Source organism: Cicer arietinum, chromosome 5 (genome assembly GCF_000331145.2).
Source record: "Cicer arietinum cultivar CDC Frontier isolate Library 1 chromosome 5, Cicar.CDCFrontier_v2.0, whole genome shotgun sequence".
Taxonomy (NCBI): domain Eukaryota; kingdom Viridiplantae; phylum Streptophyta; class Magnoliopsida; order Fabales; family Fabaceae; genus Cicer; species Cicer arietinum.
This window is the reverse complement of record NC_021164.2, coordinates 22,864,268-22,880,721: the sequence shown is the minus strand read 5'-3', so window position 1 is coordinate 22,880,721 and position 16,454 is coordinate 22,864,268. Positions and strand designations below refer to the sequence as shown.

Genomic DNA, 16,454 nt, shown 5'->3' with positions numbered 1-16,454 from the left:
TAGATTCTGAATACATTCTATATTTAAGTACTTGTGAAGATAGTGTTGAGAATATAGTTAGCTAAGGTTGCTTCTTATTTAGTGTATAAAGTTAGTATATAAGTCATAGAGATGACTCTTTTGTATTATCATTTATTTTTGTATTTCATTTTTACGACAATCAATACAATAAGTTTTCAAACTTTTCTCTCTTATTTTCATGGATTCCATATTTCTCAACATACAGCACTATTCCTGTAAAACAAAAACAAAAAGAAGATATAGCACTATTATATTTCTATCCCTTCTTTAAACAACTTAATAGTTCTCCAATTATATAAAACAAGATTTCTTCAAAAAAAAAAAAGAAAAAAATCACTAATCACCGATTAACTAAAGCAAAAGATAAGCTTTATAGTGACAAAAATCAGCGCAAGAGAAGAGAGAATATAGACATTGCACAGTATATTATATATAGAGAGTAGAGTTTTAAATAGAGGTCGTGTTAATAGTTGCAGTTGCATCACAATTGTTGATACCGCAAACAATTGTGGTTAATTGCGGCCACATCACGGTTTCAACAACATCAAAGAACGTTTTGTCGCAGCTCATATCACAGTCGCGGTCCGTTATTTAAAAGCTTGATAGAGGGGAGTTTGAGGAACTAAATTAACTGTATATATAAACCAGAGTAAAATGATACAAGTTGAGAGCAAAATAAGTAAATTAGTAGTAGAGCTTTGGGGCGGGGGGGGGGACTATTCTCATTTGTACATTATATGTTAATTAGGAAGATGGATTTTTGTATGGTACAAAGATTGGACTCTGGATTCCAACAAAATCACATATTTATCAAGCATAGAGACCACAGCTTCAAATTCAGTCACTTGCTTCTCTATGGCATCAATCTGCTCAACATACTCATTAAAGCTACCACTCTTGCATTTCAATTGCTCCACAAACACCCTTAACCCAGAAGCCAAATCACCAAACCCTTTATACTCTTCTGCTACCCTCAAATTCATCTTCTCCAACAGCTCTAGTTGATTATTAGTCCCCTGACACAAAAAATCATTGCAAATTATAACAAATAAAATACTACTTCAGTCTTGATTATAAGCAAATATATCTAACTTCACACTTATTAAGAAATTTAGTCAAATGTAATTAATCTTCTTGATCTTATAAAAATTATAAGTGTATTCTCTAAAATGCCTTTCATGATAACTTGTTCCATGAGAATAACAGCCATTGAAAAATAAAACTTACGTTAATTGAACGATATTTTAGGATAGACATCATTAAATATAGTAAGTTATAACAAAAATACTACTCCGGCCTTATAACAAAAAAAATACTACTCCGATCTTGAACTTATAAACAAAAATAACTAAGTACACACTTATTAAAAAATTTAGTCAAATGTAATTAATCTTCTTGATCTCATAAAAAATATAAAGTGTGCTCTAAAATGTCCTTCATGATAACTTGGTCCTTGAGAATAAGAGAAACATTGAAAAATACAACTTACATTAATGGAAGGGTATTTTAGGATAGACATCCTAAAATAGAGCAAGTTATATTTTTTTTAAAAAAATTTGGGGAAGGGGAAATATTTATTAATCAATGTGACTCTACCGGTCATTTTACAACTGTCCCGGATTTGAATTTGGTACCTTGAGATTACAAGGCTAAACACTTACCAGTAAACTAACACCTCAAGTGTAAGTTATATTTGCTTATAGCTGAGACTAAAATATATGAGTACTTTTTTATTTGTATTTGAGATCCGAGGGACTAGTTCAAAATCACAAATTATTTTCCAAAAGTAGGTTTGAAAAATGGATGGAGAAAGAATTGGGGATTTCACCTGAAGCTCCGATTTGATCATGGTAGAAACACTAGTGAAGAGATCATTGAGTGACTCAGCAAGTTCATCGTGCTTCTGATCTTGGGCTTCATCTTTCTTCATATTATCCATTGCTGGAGCATATAATTGAGCAATTCACGAGGGAAGGCTGGGAGTAACAATGCAAGCCAAGGCGACAATCAAACAAGTGTTGTTTTACTGTCCAAGCTGCAGCTGTTTCAAAAAGATAAAAAATCCTTTTATAATTACAAGCTCACATATCAACCCTAATTTAATACTACCTCTGCCCATATAAGCACCTTTTAGAAGAAAAAAAACTGTCTCTAAACATAAGCTATATTTCAAATTACTGATACATTTATTATTTTTTCCAGATATACCCTTAATTAACACTACTAAGTGTCTTGAAAGATGAAAAACCAAAATTAAATACATGTATATACAAAAGAATATTTATCTGTAAATTGGACACTTTCAATAGACTACTATATTTCTTAATATCTGTGAAAAGTACTAAAGGTGCTTATAGATGAAGATAGTATATAATGTTCTGATAAACTAGATGTGTGAATCTCCTTATTTTGGGGATTGGTATTAGTGATCACCATTATGCAGTAAGTTCCATGTGTTTCCTTCCTTTTATTCACCTAAAGTTTATGCAAACAGAATTAAAAGTACGAGATACAACTCTTCTGTTTATGGAAGGAGAGGAGAAAGTACATCAACAATTAAATCAGACAGCATGATAAAATACAACTGCCCCTCATCCCAAGTCTTTTACACTACGGAATTGTGATTTGTGATAATGACATTGGTTAAATTTGGCAAGATAGTACACTTGTTTTATGATACCATTGGCATATAGATAGATCTTCAGAGCATAAACAGCAAAAATCCAAGTACTAAGCAAAATATCTGAACAGACAATTGTCCGGCATTAAGCAGCCTAAAATACCATATGCTAAAGAGTGCTAACTTAATTAAAATAACGTCCTATCCAAAATAAAAATTACCATGACATAGCAAAAATCCAAGGAACGAGGTTTAAACTCTAGTGAAGAAGAAAATACTTACTAACATAACACCTAATATACTAACATTTTCCTATCTAGAAAAAAAATTAACAAATCATTATACTCAAAACATTCTACTTTCCAAAAGAATATGCAGAATGATCTCCCATCATTGAGTGTAATACCTTGCTTTACATCTCCCCACTATGCTAGCAAGCACTACTTAATTCAAGAACAAATCCAAAGAAAATTTTAAACAGTGTCATCATTGGTTCTTCTAATTCCCCAAAACAAATAATAAAAATAACAATAAAAATCCGGTTTGCAAATGGAGAAACCATCAAGGATATGTTTCACACTCTCAACACAATAATCAAAATCTGCTTACCTATTTGCTTGGCACAAAGTTTTTCTTCAAAAAATGGAGGGAAGAAAACCTCCAATTTAAGAGATTAAAGCATACATTTGAATCGATTAAGGACTAAATTGCCAAAAATGTACATTTTCAATGATCGATATACTACTTTTCACAATTAGCAAAATATTCCTATAAAAAAATATGGTTACTTATACAAAATGAAAAAAGATTGGTCTGAATATTGTATAGGGAAATTAGACTGTTTTTCACTGTAATGGTGTATATCCTTGTGAATTTAACCTATATCTGCTGGCTATACTTTGAAGATACATCTGCCAAAATGCACAAATAAGTGTTCATCCTTGTGAGTTTAACCTACATCATAATTTCAAAGAGTTGTTCATGAGCTTTTAAACATCTCAACTTTTTTTCCCTTCTTGTAAGGCTACAAAATACATAGGAGGAGGTGGAGTTGTTTGCGAGTATGTGGTCTGATTTAATTCTTTTTGGATAGTGCTCTCCTTTGTCTTCAATAGTTACGATCTTTCTGCACCTAGATTTAATATATCTAGTTTACTGATAATGTTTCCATCACATTGTAATGTTTTCTAAACTAAGCTTCATGATTTCACAAACAGAAAAGTATTTAATGTTCAGTTAGGCAGGAATGGTATCTAGGACTAGGACAAATCAGAAATCGCTTTCTTCTTTATTGCAAGAACAGAAGTCTAGATTACCCAATGCGGAAATAGACCAGAAAAAACAATTAGTCCCTCGAGAGAAATTCGAGAGCCTTTAGGCGCTCCTACTTCCTTTACAACTCACAAGCCTCACCTAAGGTTACTCCAGTTGGTAAGGATGCAACTCATATCCCACAAGGATCTAAGTTCAAATCCCGTTACCAATGTGAGGACCCCATTGGTGGATAATATGTAAGTATCTCTGTAAATGATCCTTGGGACTTTCCCTAACCCTGGCGAGCCCTCAAGACTCAATTCACCTGAACTTCTTTTTATCAAAATAAAAAACTTACAAGTCTCACCCAAAAATCCCCCACAACCCTCCCAGTTCCTCCTCCAAAGGGTAACTACTAACTAACTAACAGTTCCGACAATTTTACTAAATAACTAACAGTTGGGTCAACTTGGGCACTATGAGCCCATGACCCAGTCCCCTCCAATCATGTTCATCCTCTTCAAATCAGATATGTCTGAATACATAAAATTCCTACAAATTAATGCCCCTAGAAATACATCCCTCCATGGATAATTTATTTAAAGTTTTAGCATACTTAAAATATGCAGAGGTTGCCTATGGATTTTATGCAGCAGATTAAAGAATTCCAAAACAAAATAGCCCTCTAATTTTAAGGGAAGAATACACAAATTATGTGAAGAAAAATCCACAAGAAAATCTTCAAAAAAGTGCATAAATAATCTATAATTGTAAAACAAATGGATCACTCACAAGATTAGCAGCTAAAAACTTGTAACATTTTCGAAAGAAGCAAGACTAAACTAAGGAAAGAGGAACTGTTTAAAAACTGCTAAAGATTTCTTCTTGGCATGTCTATATACTAAAATTTTACAAACACATGACGTTAAAAGATATAGCAAGTTGCGATTTTCTCAGCTAATAAACTAGAACTAGGATATTGTTTAACTGAAGAACTTTCATTAAGCTATTTAATTGTAGAAACATTTTATACATAAATCACTATATGATAGGTATTTATTGAAGAACTTAAATAAGCTAACCCCATATGTATTGAACCACAAAATGTTCCAACACATCTTACAATTTGTATTCAGAGCTGAAAAGGAATGTGAGCTAAGAATCACTAACTAATACCGGTCGCCCCATAATAAACACTTATCACAGAAGCAAAGATCGCATCCAAAACTAAATTATACATATCCAAGTACCACAACTGCCTTAGCAGACAAATATTTTCACACCTACTCGGCTCTCAATGCCTATTCGTCTCTCAATGCCGGACATCTCGGCCAGCTTCAACAACCGCCTTCAATATTAAAACCGGTGACTTTTTTTTACTAATTCCCTTGGCTTGATTGGAATGACTTATTTGAGTTTATCTACTGGCATAAGTACATGTGAGACTGTTTGGAAGAGATTATCGAAATAGCTTAGGACATGTTCATAACCTATTTTCAGCTTATTTCGATAAGCTCTCCATGATAACTTTTGAAAACAACTTATAACTTCTATGAAAACAGCTTGACTTTATTTCATCTTTTGTTTTAGAAATAGTTTATACATAACCACTTACACAATACACACGCTTATTCCACATCAAACCTTAATTAAGTTGTTTATGCAAACAGATCCTAACTAAAACAACTTCCACGTTTTAATTCACAAATGCAATGTCATCTATGTTCATAGAAACAGAGATTCACAACGAAACTCATCATGAAATTTACACTGCAAGTTAAATAAATGCTGAACCCAAGATTGAAAGAGAATAATTTCAGATCATGAAATGTAAGTCACAAATATATGTATTTTTTTTGTTTCAACCCTCCGACTCCGAGGGGAATGAGCCATAGTAATTGAGATTTCGGTAAAGTAAGTAAAATCTAACCAAGAATAGTTCCAGTTGAAATCAGGTTCTATAAAACAATTCGTAAGTATATTAACCAATTGAGTTACATTTAACAAATAAATGTATTTAACACTATATAATATAGAACTCAGATTCATTAACTAAGAAAATAATAATTATGAACGAAGTTGAGAACATTTATAATTAAAATTGACGTAATATCAGTTAAAACTAAATACGAGACATGAAAAATGAGAGAAATTATGATAAACTTAAATTAATAAATTCACCTGTTTTTGATTACTTTTAGCACTCGATTATATCATCAGGATTCAATGAATAGTTTCATTGAATTGGCAATGGATTTGAAAATGAAGGTGGTGCTGAAGGGTTTCGTTTGTGCTTGCTCTGTTTCGTCTTTTTCTCATTTCGATTTTTTTTTTTCTGACAGCTTAAAACGACGTCGTGAGAGGGAGCTTTATTTTAATTTTTACGGTTCTTACGGTTCATTTAAAAAATCTTCAATCAAGGAAAAATTAACGCACATTGTGAAAAATGAAAATATAATATTTTAGAAAATTCAGATTATTTATTTTGTGAAAATTTTTTTATTTTAAAAAAAATTGTGCTAATTTTATGATTTATATAGAATTAAAGACTTTTAAAACGAATAACTATATATTTTTAAAAATAATACAAACAATAAAAAATATTTTTATTATTTTTAAAAATACATCTCATTAATTAGTATTCACTTTTTCTACATATCAATAGTTTATTTCAAAAGTATTTAATCAACATAAAATAAAGACATATTTAAAAATTAAAAAATACAATATTTTCACAAAAGAAATGGACTTAAATGTGGCATAATATATTATTGGGTTTAATATTGTTTTTGGTCATATAATATGGATTCAAATTTGTCAAATCTAGGAAAGGAAGATTGAAATGTTGTTAAATATATATACTAAGGAAATATAATACTCCATGGATATACAAATCTAGATATGAAAGAAGTTGTGATTTCAAGAAAGTCCACATCATCATATCTAATTATTTTTGTGCAGGAAGTTGTGTCAGCGATAAAAAATTCAAAAATTTGTTGCATTGTTAATTATTGAAGTTGGATATATTGCATTGTTTGAAGCTTGCAAAGAAATATTATGTGCGGAGAACTTTTTATGTGAGTTAAGACATGGACAAGATGAATATAAGATGAATATGAGGTGAATTGTAACAACCAAACAATTTGACATTTGTTATCATTAGATACATCAATGGTTGCATGAGAAAAATTGAACTTAGAGAAAAATTTAAGTTAGAGAAAATCTATATATTTTAATTAGTTTAATATGATGACTAAATCAATACCATCTAAGAAGGTTGAAGACTTCACATATGTTATGATGTAGTGGGCCTCCCAATTAAGTCTAGAAAGGGGGATATTTGTTGGTATTCCCTCCTTAATTTATGGTGTACTATAATCGATTCATCACAATAATTGCAATTCGGGAAAAGGAGAATGGACATTCTAAAGCATGGCTCACAGGAAATAATATTTAAACACAATTTGTATAATGTAAACCCTAATTCATTCAATCTAATACAAATGAACTACAACTACCCTGTTGTTGGAGATGTATGCATCATTGGCCGAATTTCGCAACCAAACATTGTGTTCTTCTATTTGCGATTTTGTTTCATTAATCTTTTAAAATTAGGTTATTGTTCTAACACTAAGTTCTTGGAATTTCTTCTTTGAACCTTGAGTCTACACATTCAACTTAGAAATTGTGAAGACGAGTGTTACAAGAGTTTCTATAAATCTAAGCATTTATTATCCATTATTTCTCTTGAAATTTTAAGTCATATTATTCTCTTATAAATAAGAGGATTTGCTAGGAGTTTGATCATCTCGTCCAAGAGAAACAAGCAAAGGGTGATAATGAGAAAGAGAGTAATGACAATTCTTTTTGAGAAAAAGAGTGTCTTATTTCTATCATAGTTCGGTGAGAATAGAGAGATATTATATACCATCCAAGTTGAGTGAGATTCAAAGAAAGATTATCTTGTATCAAAAGAGCTATTGTAACCCCTATTTTAATAGTGGATATATTTTAATAGACTAAGTAATGTAATTTTTTCCTTTCACATCGAGAGGTTTTCTACATAAAAATTCTTTGCATCACTCTTCTAATTTCTTCTTTTATTTTCTTTCTTCTGCGTAGTGTATGTTTTGTGTTTACATATGAGAGAAATTATGTAGACATTTTTAAAGAGAATGTTTCGGTAGTTTAGATGATAATTCAGATAGATAAATATGTAGGGACAAAAGTTACTCTTTATTAATGAAGAAATAAAGGATCAATAATTAACATTTGTTGAGTTTTTGGGATTTGTTTACTCTTTAATAATGAAGAAATAAAGGATCGATAATTAACATTTGTTGAGTTTGTGAGATTTGTTTACTCTTTATTAAACTTTTATCCGAATAAATTTTTTATCGTTAACTTCCAAAAACATAATGAGATTAAATTCTCATTATAGTCGATATATAAAACTCCCGATTAAATTTTGGTGTCATTCAAAGCCCGTCAAAATTTAAACAACGAATATATCTTGCTCGTTTTCAAAAAAATTAGTAGAAAATCAATTTTGAATTTTAAAAAATTCCAAGAAATTTATGTAGTCATTTAACATCAAAGAAACATCCGAACAATTTTTCATAGATTAATTTGTAAGTTAGACACACTTACAACAATTTTCCAAACAACAAACAATGAAAAATGCTAAATCGATAAAATAATAAACAACATAAGGCGCAATTAGATAGTAAGCCATAATTCTAACTATAAATAAATTACAGGTTTTACATCTGCCATGAGACAAGTGTTAACTTCTTCTTTTGTACCAAATTCTTCTGAATCATCCTAGGTTGCTATCATGGATTTCTCTTTGAAAGAAAATTTCTTTTGTCTCTTGTTGTTGAAAGGACATTAAGTTTTGAAATGTCCTAATTTTTTGCATCCATAGCATGCATTTGACTTTTATCTGTTTCAGCTTATGGACTTTCCTTTTTGTTTGGAAATTTTCTTCTCAGTTGATTTCTTCTTCTCATTAGTCTTTGAATGTTTCTTGAAATGAGAGTTAGTTCATCTTTAGCTTCATCTTCTTTTATTTCAGGTTCATATGTTTTTTTTTTAATGATGAACTTTATGAATTACTTTGAGAGGGTTTTAGAGAAACCATCTTTCCTTTTCTTGAAGGTTTATCTTCTTCAAGGATTACTTCATGTGCTCTTAGTGATCAAATAATACCTTCTAGACTTTGAGTATTGATGTTATTTAATTGAGTCATAATATTGACCATAGAACTCCAATTGATAGGCAAGCTTATGAGAATTATTCAAATTCTTTCCTGAGATTTGTATGTCTTTCCTTGTGATCTTAGTTCATCTACTCTGAATCTTGAATATATCTCATCAATGGTTTTGCTTTCAATCATTTAGAAGATTTCAAACATTCTAACTCCAATATCATTTGTTATTTCTTTCACATGACTAGTTCCTTCATGATGAGTTTTCAGAGTGTTTCAAATTTCCTTTGCATATGTCCATTCATCCAATCTCTCACTTTCTTCCCTGCTTAATGCACATGATAAAAATAGTTGAACTTTTGAGTTTAGAAGTACCTTAGCTTGTTCTATAGTTGTCCAAAAAATTTATGTCTTAACAACTGATGCATAATCTAATGGATCAATCCTTATAACACAATATCCATCAATGATTACTTTCCACTTTTCCGTGTCTTGAAATTTGAGAAATAGTTATATTTTTCCTTTCAAATAATAGTAGTCAATTCCATCAAAGTATGGAGGTCTATTTGATGAGCCTCATTCAACTATATATTTGACTTTTGGCTTTTCTTCTTCCCTGAATTTTTTCCTCTAACACTTGTTAGAATGCTCAAACCCAAATGAAGTAGAATTCAATATCACAAGAAATGGGGAGTTGGAATCATAACCCTTTTGATATTTTTTTATGTATGTAAAATTAACTCTCAAGTATGTTGTCTTGAAGTATTAAGAAAATAAGTACTTTTGAATGTTCTAAAGGATTAATATATAATTTAAATAAATTATTAGTTATAGTGTGTGTGATTTTGATGTAGCTAAATATCACTAGAAGGAGGGTTGAATAGGGATTTTGCTGTTAAAAATAATTTTCAAGTGTTTTTAAAACTATCCTCTCGTAGAGGATGGAAAACGTGAGGATGGAAAACGTGAGGATGGGTTTCTCAAACTTTCAGATTTGAGCGAAGCTAAAGAGTGAGAGAAAAATATGAGAATGACACACACAATTTTTATACTGGTTCACCTAATGAAGGCTACGTCCAGTCATCACACTCTTGTGAGATTTCACTAATGTTCAAACAGATTAACCTCTCATAGAGGATGATTACAACTTGTGTATTCTTAAGCTTCACCAAGCTTACAATCAGATTTCAAATATTTCCAAGTGTATCTCACGTGGAAATTACAATGTGATATGAGAGTGATTGATTCTAAATACTTTCTCAAAAGATTAACAAAGATCTAATGTAGGATTGTAGAAAGTATGAAGAGATGATGGATATTGCTTCTTAAATGCTTTAAGATCCTTGATCTTTTTAATGCAATGTGTTGTGTGTATGATGAAGATGAGCTTGTTGCATTTTATAGAGGTCTTATGATGTTCATTTCATATACCAAGCTTTTTATGACCGTTGGAAAATCCATTTTAGAAATGCCAAGGTTTTTCCTCATAATTACAAAAATGCCATTCAGCTCCTTGGATAGATGCATTCCATCCTCAAGTACGAGGTAGTAGATTTTCTGGGTACTTGGGGCATGTGCTGTCATTTTCTCTTTCCTTTCTTTAATGTTTGTAAGTTTATGTGAAGTCATTTTCGTTCTCCTTTCTTCAATGCCTTGTTAAAGCTTCACATGTGAACGTTTTCTCTTTCCTTTATTTAATGCTTGTAAGAACATGTGATATCTTTTTCATTCCTTTCTTCAAGGCTTTGTAAAGGCTTCACGTGTGAAGTCCTTTTCTCTCTCCTTGCCTTAAGACATGTGAGCATTTCATTTTTGACTTGTTTGTTGTTGCCTTTTTGAAGATTGACTTTATAATATTTTTAAATCACACAAGAGTGATCTTATAGGTCTACTTTTAGCCTTTGCTTATGATATGATGGGTTGCTTTCAAAAAGTGTTGGGATGCTTTTCAAGATGTTGACTATAGACCCATCCTAGTGTAATCTTTCCTCGTGCCTTTCTTTTGCCCTTGCCTTAAGACATGTGAGCATTTCATTTTTGACTTGTTTGTTGTTGCCTTTTTGAAGATTGACTTTATAATATTTTTAAATCACACAAGAGTGATCTTATAGGTCTACTTTTAGCCTTTGCTTATGATATGATGGGTTGCTTTCAAAAAGTGTTGGGATGCTTTTCAAGATGTTATAGACCCATCCTAGTGTAATCCTTCCTCATACCTTTCTTTTGCCTCCTTATTCCTTTTCTTCAAAAGCTTTTCTTTATTCATTCTTTAATAGTATTTTGCCTTTGTTGAATGAATCAAATAATTCATTCTTTAATACTATTCTGCCTTTGTTTAATGAATAAAAGTAATTCAAATCAGCGAGGGTGAAGGCAGTTTCACCAACTCGAGAGGCCATCCTCGACATTTTCCATATTCAGCATTTTCCATCCTCAACATTTTCCATTTTCCAGATTTGAACCAAATTTTTTCTTCTTTTTGTCTTAATGATTAATAACCTGTTTTCCTTATATGAATATACTCAAAAGCACATATTAGTCATTAACCTCAATCATAATCTTTTAATTAATTTTGTTATCATTAAAACCATTTGAGAGAGATTTTGTCTCAACAATCTCCCCCTTTTTGATGATGACAAAATTCTTTAGATTATGATTTTTGTTACATGTAAGGAAGAAATAATTTAACTCCCCCTCAATCATACAAGTGATAATTTTGAAAAATTTCCCTTTTAACATTCAAGTAAAAACAAATTTTTAAAATTATGCGATATTTAGGTAAGTAGAACTTTCATTAACACCTAAAATAAGTTTCAGCAACTTAAACAAAATACCATAGGTTCATGAGTTCAACCATAACATCAGCAAACATAATATGAGTTTAAACATAATATCAAAGAGTTAACCAACATAAGACAAAATATAATCCATAATCTGACTCCCCCTGAATTAAGTCAACATCAAAAAGTAGAAAAAAAATTTAAAACGGAGTCATTCACCGGAAGATGATTCTTCAAATGATGAAGATGTATAGTTTGGGACAAAGGAGAACTGGGCCGGTAGCACATGAGGGTGGTCATTCGCAGCAGCAGATGAACCCAAATGTTTGGTAACCCATTCCAGAATGAGTCCAAACTGAACGATTGTGTGTTGGAAGTGAGAAAAGTTAACCAACAATTTATTTTGGTCTTTCCTAATGGTCTTTAGTAGCTTTAAATACTTGTTGTTCTCAGTTCTTGCTGATTTCATGCTGGTCTTTGAATCATCTCGTGCACTTTTGGTGTGCGAACTCCCAACCTTATTCTTGGAGGAATTATCAAAATGTGGAGCCAAAGGAGAACCAAAGGAACTAACATGCCCAGAAACCTTTGGAGGAGATTGGGATTTTTCTTGTAAATTTGGATCAGAATTAGATGGAGCAATATTTGGAGAAATAGGAGAAGAGTTTAAACTTACTTGAGTTGGTAATGTGGAGTATGGAGGATGCACTGAATACTTTCTTCATCATCAAGAGGTACCTTAAAAAACTTAAAGACTTTGATCAAGATCATCCCATAGGGAGCTGATCGACCCACAATGGCAGCATTCAACATGTAGCAAAAAATGATATTGCCCAAATGAAGGGGTGTTCCAATCAACAGATGATGAATAATCAGAATATCAAGTTCGGTTACCTTTTCAAAGCTCCCAGCTCGAGGCACTATCGAGTGAACACAAATGTTGTGAAAAATCTGACACATAGGAGGAAGGTTTGAAGCTACGAGAGGCTTAGGAGGATTTATCAAAATGTTTTGAAGAACAGAAGTTCGAGTGATCATATATTGCATATACCAGGTTTCAGCAAAGCAGTGAATTCCAGCATCTTGTAGGTCAAGGATTTGGCATAAGGTAGTGGGGTTTACTTATAAGTGTACTCCTTTGAGTACAATGCTGAAACCAGGGCTTCCTTTATAGCCATTACATGCAGCATAGAACGCATTTACAAGCCGTGGGTATTGTGGTTCATTTATTCTAAAAAAGGAGGTCCATCCTAACTTATCAAACACTTCTTCAACGTTAAAGCCACCATTTTTCAAATTAATTAGGTCAATGTGCTTGCCATGAACCACAAATTTATTGATCCATTTTGAGGTATAATTTGTCTCCGAATTTGTGGAGTCAAAAAGAGGAACAAAAGAAGTTGTTTTGGATGATGATGAACAAAATTTCTTTGGAGTAGGTTTACCCTGTTCAGTTGATTTAGTTTTTGACCTTTTTGGAGTGGAAGGTTTGGAAGATGATTTAGGGATCGATGGAGTCGAGGTATTTCCTTTGGAATCATTTGAGTCAACCACATGAACCGTAAAGTCATGAGCAACCTTTTTCCTTGAAGAGACAACCCCAAACTGAATTCTTGAGGATCTTCTAGTTGAAGCAGTGGGTTTTGAAGATGAGGGGTTTTTGGATTTTTGAGAAGGAGGTTGAGGAGGTACCCGAGTAGGAGAGGCAGACTTGTGACTTATTCCTTGGCCAGCGGATTCAGAGCTTGAATAGTCTTGTGAATCTGTTTCAGGATCAAAAGATGAGATTTTTCTCTTGGTTGTACTTTTGATGCTAGCCATTTTGTTGAGAGGAGGAAACAAATTGAAGGGGATGGTTTGAGAATACTGAAAGGGAGTCTGAAGTTCGTGGTGAAGAAAGAGAAGGGAAACTAATTAATTGAGAGAGAGAAACGCATGGGAGAGAGAGAACGAAATAAAAACGGAGAGAGAAAGTAATAAAAGGAGAGAGAATATAATAAATGAGAGAGAGAGAGAGAGAGAAATTGAAAACGCGAGAGAGAGTAGTCTGATCGCATGGGAGAGAGAGACTAAAATAAAGGAGAGAGAAGTAATAAAAATGAGAGAGAAAATATAATAACCGTGAGAGAGATAGGGAAACGTACCATTGAGATGTGAGGGTTGCGTGAAACAAGATGAATTTTCACTTAATGCAGTCTGCGCATTTAATGAGAGATGGGAAGTATGCAAAACGTGTCATCCATTTGACCAATGGAAAATGAGAGGCATGTGTATGCCTTGACTGACTTGTCAATAGGGAGTTTCACTAAAGAGTACATAGAGTCTTCTTTTGGTTTTCCTATCCTCTAATTTTTAGACTTTATTTGAGGGATCAGATTTGCTATTATTTTGACTCAAATAAAATTTAAAAAATAAAAATAAAAACAGAAAATAACAGAATTAAAATATTTAAATAACTTTGGAAAAATTTATGATGGAGAGTTCTTCTAAGATGTATTTAAACCGATCTTCCTGGAGAGGTTTGGTAAAAATATCAGCCAATTGATTTTCAGTGTCAATGAAAATTAATTCTATATCTCCCTTTTGAACATGATCTCTTATAAAATGATGTTTAATTTCAATATGTATAGATCTTGAATGTTGAATGGGATTTTTAGAAAAATTAATGGCACTTGTATTATCACAGAGGATGGGAATTTTGGCGTACCTTAAAGAGTAATCCTCTAGTTGATTCTTTATCCATAGTAATTGTGAGCAGCATTGAGCAGCTGATACATATTCAACCTCTGTAGTTGAAAGAGCAATGGTACTTTGTTTTTTGCATGACCAACTTATTAGAGATTTTCCCAGAAGTTGGCAAGCTCCACTTGTGCTCTTCCTTTCAACTTTATCTCCAGCATAATCGGCATCACAATAAGCTGTGAGGTCAAGATTTGAAAATTTTTTGTACCAAATTCCCAGATTGATAGTGCCCACAAGATATCTAAAAATCATTTTTACTGTAGTAAGATGAGATTCTTTAGGAGAGGATTGAAATCTTGCACAAAGACCGACTGCAAAGACTATGTCCGGTCTACTGGCTATTAAATATAGCAAGGATCTAATCATCCCTCTATACTCTTTTTCAGATATTGGAGTTCCTTCATCATCTTTGTGGAGTATGGAGGATGGATGCATAGGGGTTCCCATACTTTTGGCTGAACTCATTTTGTATTTGTTGAGTAGATCCTTGGTGTATTTTTCTTGAGATATGAAGATGCCATCATCTCTTTGTTTGATTTGCAAACCAAGGAAGAATTTTAATTCTCCCATCATACTCATCTCAAACTCACTTTGCATGAGGTTGGAGAAATCTTTGCACATCATTTCATTTGTGGATCCAAATATTATGTCATCGACATATATTTGAACAATCAATAAATCTTTCTCAAGAGTCTTCTTGGAAAGAGTAGTATCAATTTGACCCCTAATGAATCCATTTTTTTTTATAGAAAAGTACTTAACCTCTCATACCAAGCTCGAGGAGCTTGCTTTAAGCCATAAAGAGCTTTTGAGAGTTTGAACACATGGTTCAGCCTCTTCTCATCCTCAAACCCAGGAGGTTGATGAACATACACTTCTTCATTTAAGAACCTATTCAAAAAGGCACTTTTGACATCCATTTGAAATAGTTTTATACCTTTATAAGTAGCATAAGCTAAGAGGATTCTTATTGCTTCAAGTCTTGCTACGGGTGCAAACGTTTCATCATAATCAATTCCTTCTTGTTGATTGTACCCTTGTGCCACTAGTCTTGCTTTATTTCTAATGACTTCTCCATCCTCATTTAGTTTGTTTCTAAATATCCATTTAGTCCCAATAATAGATTTGTCCAGAGGATGGGGTACAAGATTCCTTACCTTGTTTCTTTCAAATTGTGAGAGTTCTTCCATCATAGCTTCAACCCATGATTTGTCACCAATAGCTTGATCAATCGTTTTGGGTTCAACTTGTGATATCCCAATGATTTCTGGTTCTAACACCATCTTCAGTATTCCCAATGATTAGATAGGGAGGATGATGTGTGACTGTTTTCCATCCTCTTGGAGGTTGCTGTGAGGTTGGGTCAGACTCATCCTCTTCGTGTGGACCGGGTACTAGAGAGGATGAAAGTTCATCTTCTTAATTTTTATCCATTTTTTCTAAACACAAGTCATCAAACTCATCAAAAATAACATGCATGGATTCCTCCACAGTTTGAGTCCTAAGATTATATATTTTATAACCTTTTGACGTTGTGGAGTATCATAGAAAAATTCCTTTATTAGATTTTGGATCAAACTTTCCTAAATTTTCTTTATTATTTAGAATGTAGCAATAGCACCCAAATATATGAAAATAGGAAATATTTGGTTTTCTCCCTTTCCATAGTTCGTATGGAGTTTTGTTTAAAAAATTTCTAATGGATGCACGATTAGAAACATAACAAGCAGTGTTGATGGCTTTGGCCCAAAAGTATTTTTCAATGTTGGCTTCAGTTAAAATAGTTTTAGCCATTTCTTGTAAAGTTCTATTTTTCCTTTCAACAACC

The 16,454-nt window shown here is 32.3% G+C and overlaps 1 protein-coding gene across 2 annotated transcripts; it reads right to left on the bottom strand.

Moving 5' to 3' along the window:
* Positions 1-634: 634 nt before the first annotated feature.
* Positions 635-6,237, bottom strand: LOC101505002 (biogenesis of lysosome-related organelles complex 1 subunit 2). Of its 2 annotated transcripts, none has more exons than XM_004514515.4 (3): positions 6,077-6,237; positions 1,850-2,062; positions 635-1,037 (listed from the first exon to the last, which is right to left on the bottom strand). In XM_004514515.4, the coding sequence occupies exons 2-3, from the start codon at positions 1,958-1,960 to the stop codon at positions 762-764; spliced, it is 387 nt and encodes a 128-aa protein (XP_004514572.1). In that variant the 5' UTR covers positions 1,961-2,062; positions 6,077-6,237; the 3' UTR covers positions 635-761. The 2 variants fall into 2 exon arrangements, with proteins under 2 accessions (XP_004514572.1, XP_004514573.1); XM_004514516.4 differs by having other exon boundaries at positions 1,850-2,056; positions 6,077-6,233.
* Positions 6,238-16,454: the final 10,217 nt, after the last annotated feature.